General features: G+C 45.2%; 1 protein-coding gene across 1 annotated transcript; it reads right to left on the bottom strand.

The window, feature by feature from the left end:
* Positions 1-852: 852 nt before the first annotated feature.
* Positions 853-2,762, bottom strand: LOC109238903. Its single transcript, XM_019405391.1, has 7 exons — positions 2,732-2,762; positions 2,524-2,652; positions 1,997-2,449; positions 1,810-1,880; positions 1,473-1,688; positions 1,042-1,308; positions 853-990 (listed from the first exon to the last, which is right to left on the bottom strand). The coding sequence occupies exons 1-7, from the start codon at positions 2,760-2,762 to the stop codon at positions 853-855; spliced, it is 1,305 nt and encodes a 434-aa protein (XP_019260936.1).
* Between the last annotated feature and the right edge of the window lie 20,764 nt (positions 2,763-23,526).

The following is a 23,526-nucleotide window of genomic DNA, read 5'->3' as shown; positions in this document are numbered from 1 at the left end:
AACAAGTTCGAAAAGTTATCGGGAAACAAGTCCAAGTGACATACCCGAAGGCTACGACCGTATTAAAGACTACGGTCATATGAAGGCTACGGCCAAAGTAATGCGGCTCGGAGACGTCCGACTTCCGCCATAAATTAAAGGCCTTCAAACACTTTGTAAAAACCGGTTAAATCAGGCTACCCTCGGCAAAAGCAAAATATAGTGGGCTTCGATATATTCAGCCCCCAAATAAATGGGCTTCGATAAATTCAGCCCTCGAATAACTTAAAGGCTTTGATAATATTAGCCCTAGATAAAACCTCAAGAGGTATTCGATTATCAGTACACAAACAAGGTCTCGATACATCGAACCTTCGAAAAACCCAACGGGTACAAAAAACACATGCTAAGGCATAATTAAATTTTCACTAAGTCTTTTAGCAGAAATGAGGGAAAAATTATATAGCCATCCTAGAGGCTCAATCGGCCCAACTTAAAGAGCCTATGGGCCGATATATAAGAGCCCAAGGGCCAACTTCGAAAGGCTTAAGGGCCAAAAACTTATAGTTTGAGACTCCGTTCTCACTCGACTCGGACTCAAGAGTCACGATATCCCGAGCTCACATTGGATCGATTTTAACTTAGCCCGAGGATTATTATATCTTTCGATAAAACCTAAGGGTTTATTATGTTCTGAATCCGAATCAATACTCGGACTGATTGTTTGAATTATCAAAATCTTCCACAAATGAAAACAAAATTCAACACAAGTTGAGGATAGAGCCAAAAGATACTTTATATTCATAAGGGATGTTTACAAAACATATTTACAACGCCCGCATGTGGCCCTTGCACAAAAAAGAAAAAGAGAACCTAATCTATTTTCGAAGTCATATCCCCGGGAGCGCCATCCTCAGGAACTGCACCTTCGGCAGCTCTATCTTCAGGAGTCTCTTCTCCCTCGGGAACATCTTCTTCACCTTCCACGTCCCCGGAGCCACTCGCTACATCCTATTCATCGGAAGAGGCAACAAACCTGGCATCGGTTTCCCGCGCCTTTGCCTCGGCTATCTCCTCGGCAAGGTTGGACCCTCGGGCATGGATTTCCTCGAGAGTCTCCCTACGGGCTTGGCACTTGGCCAACTCATTGCTCTGTTTTTCCCGGTCGGAGGCCTCCCTCAACTCAGCTTGAACGGCCGCGACGTCCCTTACGTACATAGTAATGGATTTATCGGCCGCAGCCTTTGTCTTCTCAGCTTTAGCCTTAGCCTGCACGGCTTCGGCTTGGGCCCTAGTGAGCTCTGCCTCTAACTCCTCAATCTTCTTGGCCTGGCCAGACCCTTTGTTTTAATGACTTGAAGCTAAGTTTCAGCCGAGGCTAGTTGGGCTGTAACAGCTTCCTTATCGGCAGCGAGCTGATCCATGTTCTTCTTCCACCTATGACAATCAGCTTTAACTTGATCAACCTCGCTCCGGAGCTGCCCAATCATCACCAACTTTTGCTGCAGCTGAGATATCAAAGTGTTAGCCTCCGAAATAGGGCCAAGAAGGTTGTACCCTAATAATATCACGGTTATCTGCTCATCTAGCTCGGCCTCGTTTTTTTGGGCTTTGGCCAACTCAGCACGAAGATCCCTAAGCTCCTCCTCCTTTTGGCTACAGAAGAGCCTCGGGGCCTTCTCTTCGCCCGAAAATTTCTTGAGCTCGGCCTTACATTGGCTCAGCTCAGCTCAGCTCTAAACTTTGCAATGGCCTATACATGAAACGAAATATATCAGTCGAAGGAAAAGAAAGAAAGAGAAGAATACGAAAATGAAAGTAAGTGTTTACTCGAGAGAGGAGATGCTGGGCCTCTTCGAAGAGGGTGGATGCATCGTTAAAGTCGACGGTGTCATCGACCCCTGCAAAGCAACCCTGAAAGGGATCTTCTTCGAGGACCTTGTTCGGATCGGGCATACACAGGGCATTAGCTTCTTTTATTGCCCCCTCGAAATAAGTTGTCAAAGAAAGGAGTGACCTTTTGTCATGGCCCCGAGCTTGCCACTCGAGGCGTTCTCGTTAGCTTCAGAGGTCTCCGCATTTGCCCCCTCCGGAATATTTGTTGAAAGCGGAGGAACGATCTCAACCTCCGGGGACACGGGGGCCTTGCCCGCATCTTTCTTTGGAGTTCCCTCACCACAAGATGAGGTATCTGGTTCAGAAGGATTGGCGGCCTTGATGGGTTTCGTGGCTCGAGACACCAACGCCAACTCTTCACCGTCATTTTCTTTATCGTCCGGGGAACAGTGGGCCAAATCTGCGCCCGTTTGAGCGGACCTCTTCCGGAGCCTTCGAGCAGGGGTTTTTTTATCTTCGGGGTCTTCAGGCTTCGAAACCCTTTTTCTTTTGTTGTCTTTCTCAGACTTCGGGACTGAGGGCTTGGTCCCTTCCCCGGGTGGGTCCGGCCTCATCTCAGATGCATCTCCGAGGCCTGCATAAGTAAACGTGAATAAGTTGATGCCACCAATATATGAGAAGTATTTGGAACTCGGGAAAAGCACTTACCGTGATTCTTGGCCTCCCACTGGCCCTTCAATAATTCACACCACTTGCGCTCATCGTAGGAGGAGGTGGCAGCTAACTTTCGGACCCAATCTTCGAGGTATGGCACCGCGTAGGGCGCCCAGGCAATGGCTGCCAAAAGAAAGGTAAAGGCATTATGAAATGTGAAATCAAAGTATGAATAGATTCTGGGAGAAAGAACTTCACTTACGATTAAAGTTCCACCTCTCCGCGAATGGCATTTTATCCCTGGGGATGATATACAAAGTTCTTACTCTAACGAACTGGCTCATCCAACCTCGATCTTTGGTTTCGTCAGTACTGGCAAAGAGGGCTTTCGTTGTTCGACGTTATAGCTTGATAAGCCCTCGAAATAGCTGGGGCCGATACAACCGAATCAGGTGGCTGAGGGTAAATTCCAACCCCTCGGTCTTTTCAGAAAAGTAGCACAGCATGATCACAATACGCCAAAAAGAAGGGTGAATCTGGTTGAGGGAGACTTTGTATGTTTTGCAGAAGTCAATCACCACCGGATCGAGGGGACCCAGGGTGAAGAGGTAAGTGTAAACACTCAAAAACCCCTCCACGTAGGAAGTAATGTTTTCCCCGGGGCTTGGGATCTGAACCACGACCTCATCTCCCCAGCCGCAGTCCTTCCTCACATCTTCAAGATGCTTCTCCGATATCAAACTAAGATATCGAGATGCATATTCGCATCGGCCTGGGACATCGGAGGGATTTTCAATGCTAAAGTCCTTCTTAATCACGCAAGAGCCGGGGGTGATCTCCTCAAAAGTTGGCGGCACCACCGGTTTGGCTGGTCGGGAGGTAGAAGAAGACGACGCTTTATCCTTTTTGGGGACCGTTTTGAACGTTCTAGCCATGACTTTAAGCTAAAGAATACAGGTTGTATCAGAATGTGGTGTTTTTTACAAGAACTTGATGTTTTCTGGCGCTTAAAGAGGCGGTGGAAACAGATGATTAAGAGAAAGATATGAGGAAGAGAAAGATGTAAAGGAAGAGCAAAGTTCTTTACTCAAAGGAATAGCCTCATATTTATAGGAGGGCAACGACGGTTCGGCGACGCTAGTGGCCGACCAATTCTGACGTGCATTCAATATTTTGGGGAAGTGGACCGACGGGATATTTCAGTCACTTCGAACGCCTGTGTCACGCGAAGGACGTCATCATTAAAGACTTCGGGAAAACAAGGATCAAATCGTTTCTTATCATCTTACTCTAAGAAAAGCGGGGACTATCTGTATACGGTCAAAATCGTATGCCTCCGATTTATAGGCCCGAGTTCGAGCGCGGTTGAGTTTGGGAACGGTTGACCGAACTTGAGCTGGAAGGCAGAGTGCTATGCCCGGAGAAGGGAATGCGAGGAATACCGGGGCAAGTGTGCTCTATCCCGAAATAGTACCGTTATGGGTTTGTAACAGAATGAGCTAGATTCTAGCCACGTCCCCAAGATCACGGCGCAAATCTCGGAATAAGGTTGTACGATTCCGTACTAGGCAATTAGACAGTTGTGACAAGAATATTCCCTACTGTAAATGGAAATATTCCTTATTTAGGGTTCCCCTATTATAAATAGGGGATCCCAATCATTTCTAAGACCGTCTGGTCATTGAGAAAAGAATATACTCTCTACCTCTTTCGCCTGCTTTTGATCAGCATTGTACTTTAGCTCTATTGTTCTTACTTTGCTTTTATTATTTAAGTGTTCTTATAATACCAAGCCTACCTCGAGGTCCCTAGGCTCGAGGTCACTGCTGTTGAGTAACATTGGTTTGAATGACTTCTCTCTTTCGTTTCTACTTCATACTTCTTAATTATTAATCGGTATTGAATTAAATCACGTATCTTAAAACCACAAATCAAATTTAATTGTTACTCGTATTTTCGAGGTAAACAATAGTATCTGGCATAATTGTGGAGGTGGCATACACACTAGCTTCAATATTTATTTGAAAAAAGCCCCACCTAAATTGGTTTTGTACAATTTTTTTAACACACTCTTGATTGACCTGAAACCCATAGGTCTATTCCAAATGACCTAGTGTGTAACAGAGCAGCCCACTAGTGATATTTTTCGCACTGGGCCTAAGGCTGTACGACTTTAAAATGCGTCACTAGAGTCTAAGGCTTGTCTACTTATATACCCAGCATCTCTCTCGTGTTTTGCCGATGTGGGATTCGCCTAGGGTGTCACATACACTCCCCCCCCCCCCTTTAGGGACTCAGCGTCCTTGCTGAGGTTTGCCCCACCACCATTCAAGTTTGTACGAGGAGTGGTTCTGATACCATATGTAACAGCCCAGACCACTAGTGAAATAATCCGCTTTCGGCCTTGGCCCGCGCGGCTTTAAAATGCGTCACTGGAGTCTAAGGTTTGCCTACTTATATACCCAGATGCATGCAGATGGCGTGGGCTGTAGCATACGAAAATCAGGGAATCGAGAGGAATTCTAGTTTCACGACCGTAAAATGCCAAAAAACGGGAATGGCCATGGCGAAGCGACGACTATTGTTCCTTAGGTCATTTTTGATGGGGCGGCAAACTTTTACGTGATTGGGGTCCGGTCGCCCAGTGTCACGACCCAAACCTATGGGCCGCAATGAGCACCCGGTACCTTACTCAACCGAGTACCAACGTAGCGTATCTTTTCGTATCATACTCTTATAGGTAAATGAGATGGAAAGGTTGCCGTGAAATAAGTAGAACAAAACATGAGGAAATACTCAACTTGATATACCGACTTATACATATGACGTTCGGGCCTATAAGGCCAACATAATCACTTGTACACTGAACATAGGCCGACAAGGTCATACAAGTATCCATATACAAGACATCTGTCTACAAGCCTCTAAGAGTACACAATATCATAAAGGTCGGGACAAAGCCCCAACATACCAATCAATGCATGTACTATCATACTGACCAAATAAGCAACTTCGGAGCAAATAGAGCGCACCAACACCTTCCGCCGAGCTGACATCCTACTTGGAGGACTCTCAACTTGTCTATCGGGACCTGCGGGCATGACATGCAGCATCCTCGGGCAAAAGGGACGTCAGTACAAATAATGTACCGAGTATGTAAGGAATGAAAATCAGTAAATAATAGACATGAGAGAAACATGGAGTAAAAGACTCGACATGTAAGTCTGATTAGTTCTGTGAATTCTTTAATATTTAAAATGTCATGCATATGTGTATAAATGCCATACCATGCATGGGTATATGCGTTCATAATATCATCAAGCCTCTAAGGGCATCCCATCATATCATCTCGGCCACTGTGGGCAAATCATCAACGTATACCGGCTGATCAGGTGGTGGTGCGTATATAACCCCATAACCTTTTCCCATATCCAATATACATATATATACATATATACGCGTATATAACGCCATCTGGTCGCGGGTCAATGTAAATGAATGCAATGCATGAAAAGTACGTCAATAAAATATTTTGGAGTGTCATAAGACCATTATGCCTTTGATTAGTATCATGAAATAACTTTATCAACTTACGTATTTTCTGAGACCCATGAACAGATGATAGAATAATATGACACATGGGGAATCAAGAACATAAGCATCTCTAGTATTTCTATGAATACAGTCATTTATGAAAATTGTGCATTTACTCATTTCGTTTGTGTCGTATAGATCATGCCAAAAGAAAGAAGGATAGCCTTAACATACCTGAGTCGATTCTCTTGAAAATCCCTCTAACACACGTTAATCGCGACGAAACACGTAACGACGGATCGAATTAGGGGGAAATCCGTATGATATTCTTGAGAAAGATTGTATCGGGCTTCCTTAAAATCGCAAAATAATACGTGATTGAAGCCCCGGCCATTGCCAAATCACGTATGCAATCTTTATGAAGTATGATGCTTATATCTTCTAATCTTAAGGGGTAAGTAAATATTAGCTTTCATGTACTAAAGTGCATATATTATGCAAATCACGTTCAAGGCTTAAAGAGATTCTGACTCATGTTAAATGTACTAACAATGTGACACCTTTCCACATAGTATATGAGTCATTTATGGGAATTGTTATTCATTTCATGGGCTGCCACGTGGGTTCATCAAATTTTATCCACATTTTTGAATTAATTACCCACTAACCACTTGATTAATTTTGTTAATCTTCCATTAACCAATAATTAACCAATAATTAATCAACACATAATTAAGAATTTTCTCAAATTACTTAAAATACTACTCTCTTTTAACATACCTTATACACCTTACTATCATGGTCATGTGGTACCTCGTATGGCACTAGTCCATAAATACGGGGTATTATAGCTTGGACCGAATTTTTTATCCCCAAATTATCAAACTTTGACGGAACTCATTTTCTTCGATTCGCTTACCTTCTCACCTTCACGAATTTACTTATCACTTGTTTGAAATAGCATAATGTTTATAATCTCAAAATAATCTCATTCCCGAACTTACGTCGATTAACTTACGATGAAAACTTTAACATACCAAAATGCGGGATGTAACACCCAGATACATGTAGATGGCGTGGGCTATAGCACACGAAAATTGAGAATCGAGCGGAATCCAAGTTTTACGGCACTAAAAGGCCAAAAAATAAGGAACAATCATGGAAACCGATGGCTATTTTTTTCTTAGGTCATTTTTTATCGGCCAGAAAATTTTTAGGCGATTCAAGTCCAGTCGGCCGGATGCATGCAGATGGCGTGGGCTATATATCACACGAAAATCTGGGGATCGGGCGGAATTCCAATTTTATGGTCCTAAAACGCCAAAAAACAAGGATCAGCCATGGAGAAGCAATGACTATTATTCCTTAGGTCATTTTTTATGGGCCGAAAAATATTTAGGCGATTCGGCTGGTGGCCCAGACGCATGCAGATGGCATGGACATAGCACACGAAAATTTGATAATCGGTAATTCCAGATTTATGATCCTAAAATACCAAAAAAACGAGGAATGGTCATGGCGAGACAATGACTATTGTTCCTTAGGCCATTTTTGATAGACCGAAATATTTTTAGACGATTCGGATCCAGTCGCCCCTACCCATGCATATAGCTTGAATTATAGTACACGAAAATTTGGGAATTCGATGAAATTCCAGTTTTATGACTCTAAAACGCCAAAAAACGAGGAACGGTCATGGCGAAGAGATGACTATTGTTCCTTTGGTCGTTTTTTATGACCGAAAAAATTTTAGGCGACCCGGGTCCGATCGTCTAAACCCATGCAGATGGCGTGGGCTATAGCACACGTAAATCTGAGAATTGGGCGAAATTCCAGTTTTATAGCCCTAAAATGCCAAAACACGAGGAACGGTCAGGGCAAAGCAACGACTATTGCTCCTTATGACTTTTTAATGGCCCGGCTAAATTTTAGGCAATTCGGGTCCGGTCTCCCGGATGCATGCAAATTGCGTGGGCTATAGCACACAAAAATCGGAGAATCGGACAGAATTTCAGTTTATGGCCCTAAATACCAAAAAATGAGGAACGACTTTGGCGAAGCGACGACTATTGCTCCTTAGGATATTTTTGATAGTCTGGAAAAATTTTTGGCGATTCGGGTCTGGTCGCCAAGATGCATGCAGATGGCACGGGCTATAGCACATGAAAATCAAGGAATCGGACAGAATTCCAATTTTTTGTCCCTAAAACACCAAAAAATAAGGAAAACGATCATGGCGAAGCGATTACTATTGTTCCTTGGGTCCTTGTTGAGGGGGGTGACACAATTTTAGGGGTTCGGGTCCGATCGCCCGGATGCATGCAAATGGCGTCGGCTATATTACACGAAAATCTGAAAATCGGGTAGAATTATATTTCCCTAAAATGCCAAAAAAATGAGGAGCGGTCAAGGCAAAGCAATGACTATTGTTCCTTAGGTTGTTTTTGATGGACCGGAAAAATAATAGACAATTCAGATCTAGTCACCTGGATGCAAGCAGATGGCGTGGGTTATAGCACATGAAAATCTAGTAATCGGGCAGAATTAGAGTTTTTTCCCCTAAAATGCCAAAAATTGAGGAACGGTCATGGCGAGATAGTAACTATTGTTCCTTAGGTCGTTTTATATGGTACAGTAAAATTTTAGGTGATCCGGGTCCGGTCGCCTGGATGCATGTAGATAGAAAACAGTCACGGCGAAGAGATAACTATTGTTCCTTAAATCGTTTTTGATGGTCCGACAAAATTATAGGTGATTCGGGTCCGGATGCCTGGGCCCATGCAGATAGCATGGGCTATAGCATAGGAAAATCTAGGAATCGGGCAAAATTCTAGTTTTACGGACCGAAAACGCCAAAAAACAAGGAACGATCATGGCGAGACAGTGACTATTGTTGCTTAGGTCATTGGTGGTGGTCCGACAAAATTTTAGCTGATCCGGGTCTGGGCGCCCGGACCCATGTAGAAGGTGTGGGTTATAGCACACAAAAATCTTGGAATCGACCAAAATTCCAGTTTTATGGCCCTAAAACGCCAAAACTTAGTTTTATGGCAATAACCATAAAACTTGAATTCGGCCCGATTCCTATATTTTCGTGTGTTATAGTCCAAGCCTTCCACGTGGGCCTGGGCCACCGTACCCCGACAGCCAAAAAAATTTCCGGACCATCAAAAACGACCAAAGGAACAATAGTCACTTCCCCGCCATGACCGTTCCTCGTTTTTTGGCGTTTATGGGCCATAAAACTTTAATTTGGCCAGATTCTCATATTTTCATGTGTTATAGCCCATGTCTTCCACATGGGCCCGGGCCACCGTATCCGGACAACCAAATTTTTTTTTGACTATAAAAAATGACCTAAGTAACATTAGTCACCATTCCTCATTTTTAGCATTTTAGGGCCTTAAAAATTGAATTTGGCTTAAATCCTAGATTTTTGTGTGTTATAGCTCATGCATTTTGCGTGGCTCGGGCCACCAGAACCGGACCGCCTAAAATTTTTCGGACCATCAAAAATGACCTAAGGAATAATAGTCACCGCCCCGCCACGACCATTCCTTATTTTTTGGCATTTTCGGGCCATAAAACTTGAATTCGGCCCGATTCCCATATCTTTGTGGGCTATAGTCCACTCCTTCCACGTGGGCTCGGTCCACCAGACCCATACCGCCTAAAAATTTTATGGACCATCAAAAACGATTAAAGGAACATTAGTCACAGCCCCGCCATGACCGTCATAAAACTTGAATTCGGCCCGATTCCCAATTTTTCGAGTGCGATAGCCTACGCCTTCCGCGTGGGCCCAAGCCACCTGATCTGGACCGCCAAATATTTTCGCTAACCATCAAAAACTACCTAAGGAACAGTAGTCATCGCCCCGCCATGATCGTTCCTTATTTTTTAGTGTTTTAGGGTTATCAAACTTGAATTCAGCCTAATCTCCAGATTTTCGTATGGTATAGCTCATGCTTTTCGTGTGGGCCCGGGCCACCGGATCCGGACTGCCTTAAATATTTCTGGACCATCAAAATCTACCTAAGGAACTTTAGTCACCACTCTGCCATGACCGTTCCGCTTATTTGGTAATTTAGGGCCATAAAACTTTAATTCGGCCCAATTTTCAGATTTTTATGTGTCATAGCACACGCCCTTCCGTATGGGCCGGGGCTGCTGGACCCGGATCACCAAATATTTTTTCGGACCATCAAAAGTAGCCTAAGTAATATTAGTCACCACCCCTCCATGACCTTTGCTTAATTTTTGGCATTTTTGGGCCATAAAACCTGAATTCGATCCGATTCCAAGATCCACACCTTCCGCGTGAGCCCGGGCCACCGGACCCGGACTGCCTAAAATTTATTCGGACCATAAAAAATGACCTAAGAAAAATAGTCTCCACCTCGCCCTGTCCATTCCTCATTTTTGGCGTTTTTGGGACGTAAAATTTGAATTTGGCCCGATTCCCAAATTTACATATGGTATAGCCCGCGCCATCCGCGTGGGCCCAGTCCACCAGACCAGGACCGCCTAAAATTTATCTTTCCCATAAAAAACGACCTGACGAATATTATTCATCGTCCCGCCATGATCGTTCCTCATTTTTTGGCATTTTTGGGCCATAAAACTTGAATTCGGCCCGATTCTCATATTTTCATGTGCTATAACCCACGCCTTCCGCGTGAGCCCGTGACACAAGATCCAGATCGCGTAAAATTGTTTCAGACCATCAAAAACGACCTATGGAATAATAGTCACCGCCATTCCATGATCGTTCCTCATTTTTTAGCGTTTTAGGGCCATAAAACTTGAATTCGGTCTGATTCCCAGAATTTTGTGTGCTATAACCCACGCTTTCCGCATGTGCCCTGGTCACAAGACCCGGACCACCTAAAAATTTTCTGGACCATCAAAAATGACCTAAGGAACAATAGTCACCACCAAGCCATGACCATTCCTCGCTTTTTGGTTTTTTTGGGCCATAAAAATTTAATTTGGCTCGATTCCTATATTTGCGTGTGTTATAGCCCATGTCTTCTACATGGGCCTGGTCCACCGTACCCGGATAACCAAAAAAATTTCTGGACCATAAAAAGACCTGAGGAACATTAGTCACCGCCCATCATAACCGTTCCTCGCTTTTAGAATTTTATGGCCTTAAAACTTGAATTCGGCATGATTCCTAGATTTTCGTGTGTTGTAGCCCATGCATTCCGCGTGGGCCCAGGATCCAGGCCCCGGATCGCCTAATTTTTTTCCGTGACATCAAACACGAACTAAGGAACCATGGTCCCCCGATTCCCAGATTTTTGTGTGTTACACGCCTTCCACGTGGGCCCTGGCCCCCGGACCCAGATCACCTAATTTATTTTTGGAACATCAAACACGGCCTAAGGAACCATAGTCACCGCCCTGCCATGACCGTTACTCATTTTATTGTGTATTACGGCCATAAAACTAGAATTCAGACCGATTCAAAAATTTTCGTGTGTTATAGCCCGCCTTCTGCGTGGGCCTAGGCCACCGGACCCGGATCACCTAAATTGTTTCTAGGACATCAAACACGACCTAAGGAATCATAGTCACTGCCCCGCCAAGACCGTTCCTTGTTTTGTGGCATTTTACAGTCATAAAACTGAAATTTCGTTTCATTACCCGATTTTTGTGTGCTATAGCCCACACTTTCCGCATTGTCCCGGACCCCTGGACCTGGATCGCCTAAAAACATTTTGGGACATCAAAAGCGACCCAAGGAACCATAATCACCACCCCTCCATGACCGTTTCTCATTTTTTGGCGTTTTACGATCGTACAACTGGAATTCCGCCGGATTCTCAAATTTTTGTGTGCTATAGCCCACGCCTTCCTTGTGGGTCGGGGCACCTATACCAGGATCACCTAAGATTTTTCTGTGATATCAAACACGACCTAAGGAACCATAGTCACAGCCCCACCATGACCGTTCCTGGTTTTTTAGCGTTTTACGGCCGTTAACCTTGAATTCTGCCCGATTCGCTGATTTTCGTGTGCTATAGCCCACGCCTTCCGCATTGGCCCGGGCACCCTGACCTGGATCGCCTAAATATTTTTCGGGACATTAGCCACGACCTAAGGAACCATAGTCATCGTCCCTCCATGACCCTTCCTCATTTTTGGCGTTTTACGATAATAAAACTGAAATTCCGCCCGATTTCTAGATTTTTGTATGCTATAGCCCAGCCCTTCCGCGTGGGCCTAGGCTCCCGGACGCAAATCGCTTAAAATTTTTTCGGGACATCAAACACGAACTAAGGAACCATAGTCACTGCCATGTCATGACTGTTCCTTATTTTTTGGCATTTTATGGCCGTTAAACTGGAATTCCGCCCGATTCCCAAATTTTCGTGTGTTGTAGCCCACGCCTTTCGCACGGGCCCAGGCCCCTGGACCCATATTGCAAAAAAAAAATCGGGACACCAAAAACAATCAATGAAACCATAGTCAACGTCACGCGATGACTGTTCATCATTTTTTGGCGTTTTGCGGTAATAAAACTTGAATTCCACTTGATTTCCAGATTTTTGCCCATGCCTTCCGTGTGGGCCCAGGTCCCCCAAACTCGGATCGCCTAAAAAAAATTTAGAACATCAAACACGACCTAAGGAACCATAGTCACTGCCCCTCGATGACCGTTCCTCCTTTTTTGGCATTTTACGACACGCGTGGGCCAGGGCCCCTGGACCTGGATCGCCTGATTTTTTTCGGGACATCAAACATGACCTAAGGAACCATAGTCACTGCCCCACCATGACCGCTCCTCGTTTTTCGTGTGCTATAGCCCACGCCTTCCGCGTGGGCCTGGGCTCCTGGATCCAGATCACCTATTATTTTTTGGGACATCAAACATGACCTAAGGAACCATATTCACTGACCTTCCATGACCGTCCCTCGTTTTTTGGTGTTTTACAGTCATAAAACGGGAATTCACCTGATTCCTTGATTTTCCTCTTCTATATCCCATTACTTCCGCATTGGCCTAGTCCCTTGGACCTGCATTACCTAAAAAAATTTCGGGACATCAAACACAAATTAAGGAACCATAGTCACCACCCCGTCATGACCGTTTCTCATTTTTTGGCGTTTTACGGCCATAAAACTGGAATTGCCCGATTCCCATATTTCCGTGTGTTATAGCCAACTCCTTCCGTCTTTGGCCCAGACCCCTGCACCAGGATCGCCTAATTTTTTTTCGGGACATCAAACACGGCCTAAGGAACCATATTCACGGCCACACCATGACCATTCCTCGTTTTTTTGCGTTTACGGTCATAAAATTAGAACTCCGACCCATTCCTAGATTTTTGTGTCCTATTGCTTACGCCTTCCTCGTGGGACCAGGCCCCCAGACCTGTATCGCGTAAAAACTTTTCGGGACAGCAAACAGGACCTAAGTAACCAGTCACCGTCCCGCCGTGACCGCTCCTCCTTTTTGGTGTTTTACGGCCAAGCAACTGGAGTTCCACTCGATTGATCTTCGTGTGGTAGAGCCCATGCCTTCTGTGTGAGCCCAGGCCTCTGAACCCGCATCGCCTAAAATTTTTCGAGACATCAAACATGACTTGAGGAACCATAGTCACCATCACGCCATGACCGTTCCTCTTTTTTTTTGGCATTCTGCAACCATTAAACTTGAATTCCACCCGATTCCCAGATTTTCTTGTGCTATAGCCCACGCCTTCCGCATGGGCCAGGGCCCCCGGACCCGAATCGCCTAAATTGTTTTCAGGACATCAGACACAACCTAATGAACCATTTCAATGCCCTGCCATGATCTTTTCTCATTTTTTCGTATTTTACGGTAATAAAACTGGAATTCTACCCAATTTCAAGATTTTCGTGTGTTATATCCCATGTCTTCCGCCTTGGCCCGGGCCCCCGGACACGAATTGCCTAAAAAATTTTAGGGATATAAAACGCATCCTAAAGAACCCTAGTCACTACCCCGCCATGACCGTTCCTTATTTTTGGATATTTTATGGCCATTAAACTAGAATTCCGCCCAATTCCTAGATTTTCGTGTGCTATAGCCCACGCCTTTTGCATGGGTTCGGGCCCCCAGGCCCGGATCGCCAAAATTTTTTCTAGGACATCTAATACGATTTAAGGAACCATAGTCATCGCCCCTCCATGACCGTTCCTCTTTATTTTACGATAATAAAATTGGAATTCCGTCCGATCCGCAAATTTTCGTATGCTATAGCCCGTGCTATCCGCATGGGCCTGGGCCCCCGGATTCGGATCACCTAAGAATTTTCTGGGACATCAAACACGACCTAAGGAACCATAGTCGCCGCCCATCTATGACCATTCCTAATTTTTTGGTGTTTTACCATCATAAAACTGTAATTCCGCCGATTTCCAAATTTTGGTGTGTTATAGCCTACGCCTTTCGCGTGGGCCTAGCCCTCGGACCAAGATCTCCTAAAAATTTTCCAAGACATCAAACACGACCTAAGGAACAAAAGTCACTGCCTCGCCATGACTATTCCTTTTTTTTTGGCATCTTCCGGCCATAAACTGAAATTTCACCCGATCCCCTAATTTTCGTGTGCAATAGCACACGCCTTTCACGTGGGCCCGAGCCCCCGGACTTGGATCGCCTAAATTTTTTCTGGCACATCAAACACGGCCTAAGGAACCATATTCACCTCCCCGCCATGACCGTTCCTCATTTCTTGGCATTTTAAAGCCATAAAATTGGAATTCTCCTGATTCTAAGATTTTCATGTGTTATAGACCACGCCTTCCGCGTGGGTCCGGGACCACAGACCGGGATCGCCTAAATTTTTTTAGAGACATCAAACACGACCTAAGGAACCATATTCACAACCCTTCCATGACCGTTTCTCATTTTTTGGCGTTTTACGGCCATACAACTAGAATTCTACCCGATTCCCAGATTTTTGTGTGGTATAGCCACGCCTTCTGCGTGTATCCAGGCACCTGGACCCGTATCACCTAAGAAAATTTCGAGATGACAAACACGACCTAATGAACCATAGTCACCTCCCCTCCTTGACCGTTCCTCGTTTTTTAGTGTTTTACGGTCATTAAACTAGAATTCTGCCCGATTCCCAGATTTTCGTTTGCTATAGCAACTGCCTTCCGCATGGGCCCGGGCCCCCTGACCCAGATCGCCTAAATTTTTTTTCAGCACATCAGACACGACCTAAGGAACCAAATTCACAGCCCCGCCGTAATGGTTCATCATTTTTAGCGTTTTACGGTAATAAAACTGGAATTCCGCCTGATTTTTAGATTTTCGTGTGCTATAGCCCACTCCTTCCGCGTGGGCCTGGACCCCCGGACCCAAATCGCTTAAAAAATTTTCGGGATATCAAACACGACCTAAGGAACCATAGTCACCGCCTCGATATGGCTGTTCCTCGTTTTATGCCGTTTTATAGTCATAAAAAGTGAAATTCCGCCCGAATCCCAAATTTTCATGTCCTATAGCTCACGCCTTTCACGTGGGCCTGGGGCCCTGGACCTGGATTGCCTAAAAAAATTTCGAGACATCAAAAATGACCCAAGGAACCATAGTCACCGCCCCTCCATGACCGTTTCTTATTTTTTGGCATTTTACGGTTATACAACTGAAATTCCGTCTGATTCCCAAATTTTTGCGTGCTGTAGCCCAAGCCTTCCGCGTGGGTCCAGGCACTTGGACCTGGATCACCTAAAATTTTCCGGGATATCAAACACGACCTAAGAAATCATAGTCACATCCCCACCATGACCGTTCCTTGTTTTTGGCATTTTATGGCCATTTACCTGGAATTCCGCCCGATTCCCAGATTTCCGTGCGCTATAGTCCTCGCCTTCCGCATTTGCCCGGGCCCCCGGACCCGGATCACCTAAATTTTTTTCGGGGCATCAGACACGACCTAAGGAACCATAGTCACTACCCTGCCAATACCGTACCTCATTTTTGGCGTTTTACGGTAATAAAACTGGAATTCTGCCCGATTCGAGATTTTCGTGTGCTATAGCCCACGCCTTCCGCGTGGGCTTGGGCCCCCGAACCCGAATCACTTAAAAAATTTTCGGGACATCAAACACGACCCATGGAACCATAGTCACTGCCACGCCATGACTGTTCCTTGTTTTTTGGCATTTTACGGCCATTAAACTAGAATTCCGCCCGATTCCAAGATTTTCGTGTGCTATAGCCCACGCCTTCCGCATGGGCCCGGGCCCCTGGACCCGTATAACCAAAAAAGTTTTCTAGAAATTAAACACGATCTAAGACACCATACTCACCGTCCTACGATGACCGTTCATTATTTTTTGGTATTTTGCGGTAATAAGACTGGAATTCCACTTGATTTCTAGATTTTCGCCCATGCCTTCCGTGTGGGCCCAGGCCCCCAAACCTGGATCGCCTGAAAATTCTCTAAGACATCAAACACGACCTAAGGAACAATAGTCATTGCCCCGCCATGTCTGATCCATATTTTTTTGGCGTTTTACGACCATAAAACTTGAATTCCGCTCGATTCCTAGATTTTCGTATGCTATAGCATTCACCTTCCTTGTGGGCCCGAGCTCCCAGATCCGGATCGCCTATTATTTTATCGGGACATCTAACACGAACGAAGGAACCATATTCACTGCCCCGCCATGACCGTTCCTCGATTTTTCGTATTTTACGGTCATAAAACTGGAATTCTGCCTGATTCCTAGATTTTCCTGTGCTATAGCCCACAACATCAGCGTGGGCCCAGGCCCCCGGACCTGGATCGCCTAAAAATTTTCCGGGACATCAAACACGGACTAATGAACCATAGTCAATTCCCCGCCATGACCGTTCCTCATTTTTTGGTGTTTTACGGTCATAAAACAGGAATTCCTCCCGATTCTTAAATTTTCGTACGCTATAGCCCAGGCTTTCTGTGCGGGCCCAGTCCCCCGGGCCCGCATCACCTAAAAATTTTCCAAGACATCAAACACAAACTAAGGAAACATTGTCACCACCCTACCATGATCGTTCCTCGTTGTTTGGCGTATTACGGCCGTCAAACTAGAATTCCGCCTGATTCCTAGATTATTGTGCGCAATAGCCCACGCCTTCCGAGTGGGCCTGGGCCCCCGGAATCGGATCTCCTAAATTTTTTTTGGGACATCAAACACGACTTAAGGAACCATAGTCATCGCCCCGCCATGACCGTTCCTCATTTTTTGGCGTTTTACGGTCATAAAATTAGAACTCCCCCTGATTCCCAAACTTGTGTCTTATTGCTTACGCCTTCTGCATGGGACCAGGCCCCCAGACCTGAATCCCGTAAAAACTTTTTGGGACATCAAACACGACCTACGTAATCATAGCCATAGCCTCGCCATGACTGTTCCTCGTTTTTTGGCATTTTACAGCCATTAACCTGGAATTACGCCCGATTTACAGATTTTCGTGTGTCATAGCCCATGCCTTCTGCATTGGCCCGGGCCCCTTTCACGACCCCATCCCGGATCGCCTAAATTTGTCTCGGGATATCAAACACGACCTAAGGAACCATAGTCACTACCCCACCATGACCGTTCCTCGTTTTTTGGCATTTTACGGTCATAAAATTAGAACTCTGGCCGATTCCTAGATTTTTGGGTCTTATTGCTTACGCCTTCCGCTTGGGATCAGGCCCCCGGACCTGGATCGCGTAAAAACTTTTCAGGACATCAAACACGGCCTAAGGAATCATAGTCACAGCCCCACCATGAATGTTCCTCGTTTTTTGGCGTTTTACGGCCATTAACCTTGAAGTCCACCCGATTCGAAAATTTTCGTATGCTATAGTCCACGCCTTCCGCAATGGCCCAGGCCCCCTAGCGCGGATCACCTAAATTTTTCCGGGACATCAAACACGACCTAAGGAACCATTGTCACCGCCCCTCCATGACCATTACTCATTTTGGCATTTTACGGTAATAAAACTAGAATTCTGTCTAATTTCCAGATATTTGTGTACTATAGCCCACGCCTTCCGCGCGGTCCCGAATCACTTAAAAAATTTCAAGACATCAAACACGACCTAAGGAACCATAGCCACTGCCACGCCATGACCGTTCCTTATTTTTTGGCATTTTACGGCCATTAAACTTGAATTCCGCCTAATTCCCAGATTTTCGTGTGCTATAGCCCACGCCTTCCGCATGGGTACGCCGAAATTTTTTTTGGGATATCAAACATGATCTAAGAAACCATAGCCACCGTCCCGCGATGACCGTTCATCGTTTTTTGCCATTTTGTTGTAATAAAACTGGAATTCCACTTGATTTCCAGATTTTCGCCCGTGCCTTCGTGTGGGCCCAGGTCCCCAAACCTGTATCGCCAAAAAAAATTTTGGGACATCAAACAAGACCTAAGGAACCATAGTTAGGCCCCTCCATGTCTGTTCTTTATTTTTTTGGCGTTTTACGATCGTAAAACTTGAATTCCACCCGATTCCCAGAATTTCGTGTTCTATAGCCCACGCCTTCTGTGTGGGCACGGGCTCCCGGATCTGTATCGCCTATTATTTTTTTGGGAAATCAAACACGACCTAAGGAACCATATTCACCGCCCTGCCATGACCGTTCCTCGATTTTTGGTGTTTTACGGTCATAAAATTGGAAATCCGCCTGATTCCTAGATTTTCCTATGCTATAGCCCACGCGCGTGGGCCCGGGCCCCCGGACCTAGATCGCCTAAAAATTTTCCGAGACATCAAACGTGACCTAAGGAACCATAGTCACCCCCCCATGACAGTTCCTCATTTTTTGGTGTTTTATAAAACTGGAATTCCACACCATTCCCAAATTTTCGTGTGCTAACTTCTTCTGCGTGGGCCCAGTCCCCTAGACCCGTGATATCACCCAATCTCACACCACTAATTGGGATTGTAAGGCGGTCGATGCAATTATAAATACCCAACGCGAGTCGGGGTCGATTCTACAGAGAACTTTATACGGGATTAGGTATATACCGAGTCTAGTGTATGACGTGCCCAAGATTTCACTTCCACATATTTGGTTGTTTCTTTCTACTTCTAATGATTATGCTAATGTTTGCAATTGAAAAGATAAAAGACAATATTTTTGGTGTTGTTGTTTTTCAAGTTTATAAAAGATCTAGGGCAGTGTCTTCCACCTAGGTGGTTACCTAACGGATTGTAAACTCTAGGGCAAGTTTGTTTGGTCGGGGTCGTTATATAGCAATCACACGCAACTACCCACTCAATACCTCTTGGTTGCTAGAGTGATTTTGCCCAATTTGGCTTTCTCAAGTCCAATTGGGTATTGCAAAAAATAAGTGATAAATGCTCAAGTCGGGTCTTACTATCTTTAGATTCGACCCTTTAATTGGGGCTATCAATTTTTTGAGTTCATCCCAATTCCTTGTTAGCCAAGTTTTCCTACACTTAGTCTCTCTTTCTCAAGTAGAGACTAAGTCAATTTAGGCATGAATCAATGTTTGCAACCATTAATCCTAAAATTCAAGCAAGAACTAGGCTAAATATTACTAACCCAATCACAAACAAGCCCTAAATCAAACACCCATTAATCACCCACAATAGGGTTGGGTCACAACCCTAGCTAGAAATTTAGCTACTCATGAAAAATAAAGAAATTAAAGAAGAAACTAAGATAGAATTCATAATAGATGATTAAGAGAAGAAAATCTAATGTTAAAATGTTACCCAATACAGTAAAGAAAAACGGCTATCTATTCTCAGGTGCACCAAACTTAACCTAAAAATGACAAAAAGATCTATTTATACCCAGCTAAAATTGTCGGACAAAATTGCCCTTGCAGAGGTTATGCGGCCGCACAAATCTGTGTGCGGTCCGAACTTTGAAACTTGGCTTGACGGGTTGGATTTCTGCGGTCGCACAATTCTGGGCTGCGGCCGCACTTCTTCAACTTCTGCAGACCGCGCATTTCTTAGTGCGGCCGCACTCTTGATTCTGCGGTCGCACAATAATGGTGCGGTCCGCATTTCTTGACATTGGGCTTTTGGCATGGGGGACTTCTGCGGACCGCACAATTCTGAGTGCGGTCGCGCTCTTGATTCTGCGGCCGCACAATAATGGTGCGGTCCGCACTTCTTCATGGCTCAAAAATCCATCTCTCTGAACTTCTTCTTCTGCGGCCGCACAAGAATTGTGCGGTCCGCATCTGCATGGGCGTTTTGTTAGAGGCTTCCTCATGTTTTGCGGCCGCACTCAATATTGTGCGGTCCGCATTTTGCCCATTTTAGCCTTGTTTTGGTCCTTGTCCAAAATTACTCCTTGAGTTGATTTTCATCTCTTTAGCTCATATTCCAACACTCCTTTAAGAAAGCACATTTTATTAGTTTTCGACACCTTTAAGCAATTTTGAGCTAAAACGAAAGTAAAAGAGTGCAAATAAGTAGTCAAAATCCCTACTTATCAACCCGCATCACTTAAAAATTTTCCGGGACATCAAACATGAACTAAGGAAACATAGTCACCACCCTGCCATGATCATTCCTCATTTTTGGCGTATTACAGCCATAAAAATGGAATTCCGCCAGATTCCCAGATTTTCGTGTGCTATAGCCCACGCCTTCTGCGTGGGCCAAGTCCCCCGGACCCGCATCACTTAAAAATTTTCCAGGACATCAAGCACGGCCTAAGGAACCATAGTCACCTCCCCGCCGTGATCGTTCCTCGTTTTTTGGCATTTTATGGTCATAAAATAAGAATTTCGCCCGATTCCCAAATTTTTGCATTCGATAGCCCACGCCTTTCGCGTGGGCCTCGGCCCCCTGACCCTTATCGCCTAAATTTATTTTGGGACATCAAACACGACCTAAGGAACCATAGCCACAGCCTCACCATGACCGTTCCTCTTTTCTTGGCATTTTACGGCCATTAACCTGGAATTTCGCCTGATTTCCAAATCTTCGTGTGTTATAGCCCACGCCTTCCGCATTGTCCCGGGCCCCCGGACTCGGATCGCCTAAAATTTTTTTGGGACATCAGACACAACCTAAGGAACCATAGTCACCGCCCCGCCATGACTGTTCCTCATTTTTGGCGTTTTACGGTAATAAAATTAGAATTTCACCCGATTTCTAGATTTTCGTGTCCTATAGCCCACATATTACGCGTGGGCCTGGGCCCCTGGATGGAAATTGCTCAAAAATTTTCCTGGACATCAAACACGACCTACGAAACCGTAGTCACTGCCACGCCATGATCGTTCCTTTTTTTGGCATTTTACGGGCATTAAACAGGAATTCCGCCCGATTCCCAGATTTTTGTGTGCTATAGCTCACGCCTTCCGCATGGGCCCGGGCCCCTGGACCCGTATTGCCAAAAAAAATTTCGGGACATCAAACATGATCTAAGAAACCATAGTCATCGTCCTGCGATGACCATTCATCATTTTTTGGCGTTTTGCGGTAATAAAACTGGAATTCCACTTGATTTCTAGATTTTTGCCCATGCTTTCCGTGTGGGACAAGGCCCCCAAACCCGGATCGCCTAAAATTTTTCTAAGACATCAAACACGACCTAAGGAACCATAGTCACTACCCCACCATGTCCGTTCAATATTTTTTGGCGTTTTACGACCATAAAACTTGAATTCCGCCCGATTAGCAAATTTTCGTGTGCTATAGCCCACGCCTTCCGTGTGGGCCCGCGCTCCCGGATCCGGATCGCCTATTATTTTTTTGGGACATCAAACACAACCTAAGTAACCATATTCATTGCCTCGCCATGATCGTTCCTCGATTTTTGGTGTTTTACAGTTATAAAACTGGAAATCCGCTTCATTCCTAGATTTTACTGTGCTATAGTCCACGCCTTCAGCGTGGGCCCGAGTCTTGGACCTGGATCGCCTAAAAATATTCCGGGACATCAAACACGACCTAAGGAACCATAGTCAATGCCCCGCCATGACTGTTCCTCATTTTTGGTGTTTTATGGTCATAAAACTTAAATTCCGCCTGATTCCTAGATTATCGTGTGCTATAGCCCACGCCTTCTACGTGGGCCAGTCCCCCGGACCCGTATCACCTAAAAAGTTCTCGGGACATCAAACACGAACTAAGGAAACATAGTCACCACCTTGCCATGACCGTTCCTCATTTTTTGACGTACTTAGTTTTTCGTACCCGTTACGTAACCGGTCCGAACGTTTAAAAGTACGGTAATTAACCGTCGTAGTACTTACCTTAGATTTTCGTGACGTTCTACCAGCCAGTCCTTCGCGGTCGGACTCGGACCCCGGACCGATCGACGTTAATTTTTCGGATATCAAACACGACCTAAGGAACCATAGTCAGCGCCCCGTCATGACCGTTCCTCGTTTTTTGGCATTTACGGTCATAAAATTAGAACTCCGCCCGATTCCCAGATTTTTGTGTCCTATTTCTTACACCTACTGTGTGGCACCAGGCCCCCAGACCTTGATCGCGTAAAAACTTTTCGGGACATCAAAAACAACCTAAGGAATCATAATCAGCGCCCCACCATGACCGTTTCTCATTTTTTGGCATTTTACGGCAATTAACCTGGAATTCCGCCCGATTCCCAAATTTTCATGTGCTATAGCACACGCTTTCCGCATTGGATCGGGCCCGTAGCCCGGATTACGTATTATTTTTTTAGAACATCAAACAAAACCTAAAGAACCATATTCACCGACCCGCTATGACCGTTCCTCGATTTTTGGTGTTTTACGGTCATAAAATTGAAATTCTGTCTAATTCCTAGATTTTCCTGTGCTATAGCCTACGCCTTCAGCGTGGGCCCGGGCCCTGGATCGCCTAAAATATTTCTGAGACATCAAACAAGACCTAAGGAACCATAGTCACCGCCCCACCATGACCGTTCTTCTTTTTTGGTGTTTTATGGTCATAAAACTTGAATTCCGCTCGATTCCTAGATTATCGTGTGCTATAGCCCACGCCTTCTGTGGGCCCAGTCCCCCGGACCCGCATCACCTAAAAAAATTTCGATGCATCAAACACAAACTAAGGAAATAGTAATAGAATGTCGTCTGATTCCTAGATTTTCGTGCGATATAGCCCACGCCTTCCGCGTGGGCCTGGGCCCCCCGACCCGGATTGCCTAAATTTTTTCCGGGATATAAAATGTGACCTAAGGAACCATAGTCAGTGCCCCGCCATGACCGTTCCTCGTGTTTTTGCATTTTACGGTCATAAAATTAGAACTCCGCCCGATTCCCATATATTTGTGTCCTATTACTTACGCCTTCTGCGTGGGACCAGGCCCCCAGACGTGGATCGTGTAAAAACTTTTCGGGATATCCAACACAACCTAAGGAATCATAATCACCGCTCCACCATGATCGTTCCTCATTTTTTGGCGTTTCACGGAAATTAACCTGGAATTCCGCCCGATTCTCAAATTTTCATGTGCTGTAGCCCACGCTTTCTGCATTGGCCAGGGCCCGTAGCCCGGATCGCTTATTATTTTATCAAGCATCAAACACGACCTGAGGACCCATATTCACCG

Source organism: Nicotiana attenuata, unplaced genomic scaffold (genome assembly GCF_001879085.1).
Source record: "Nicotiana attenuata strain UT unplaced genomic scaffold, NIATTr2, whole genome shotgun sequence".
Classification (NCBI taxonomy): domain Eukaryota; kingdom Viridiplantae; phylum Streptophyta; class Magnoliopsida; order Solanales; family Solanaceae; genus Nicotiana; species Nicotiana attenuata.
The sequence above is the reverse complement of the archived record's forward strand: the minus strand, read 5'-3'. Positions and strand labels throughout refer to the sequence as shown.

Coding starts and splice junctions, on each gene's coding strand:
- LOC109238903 (XM_019405391.1), bottom strand. CDS start 2,762: ATGCCATTCGCGGAGAGGTGGAACTTTAATC. Junction 1,881..1,996: donor GCTCGGGGCCATGACAAAAG/GTCACTCCTTTC, acceptor GTTGCTTTGCAG/GGGTCGATGACACCGTCGAC. Junction 991..1,041: donor TTGCCGAGGAGATAGCCGAG/GCAAAGGCGCGG, acceptor TCCGATGAATAG/GATGTAGCGAGTGGCTCCGG.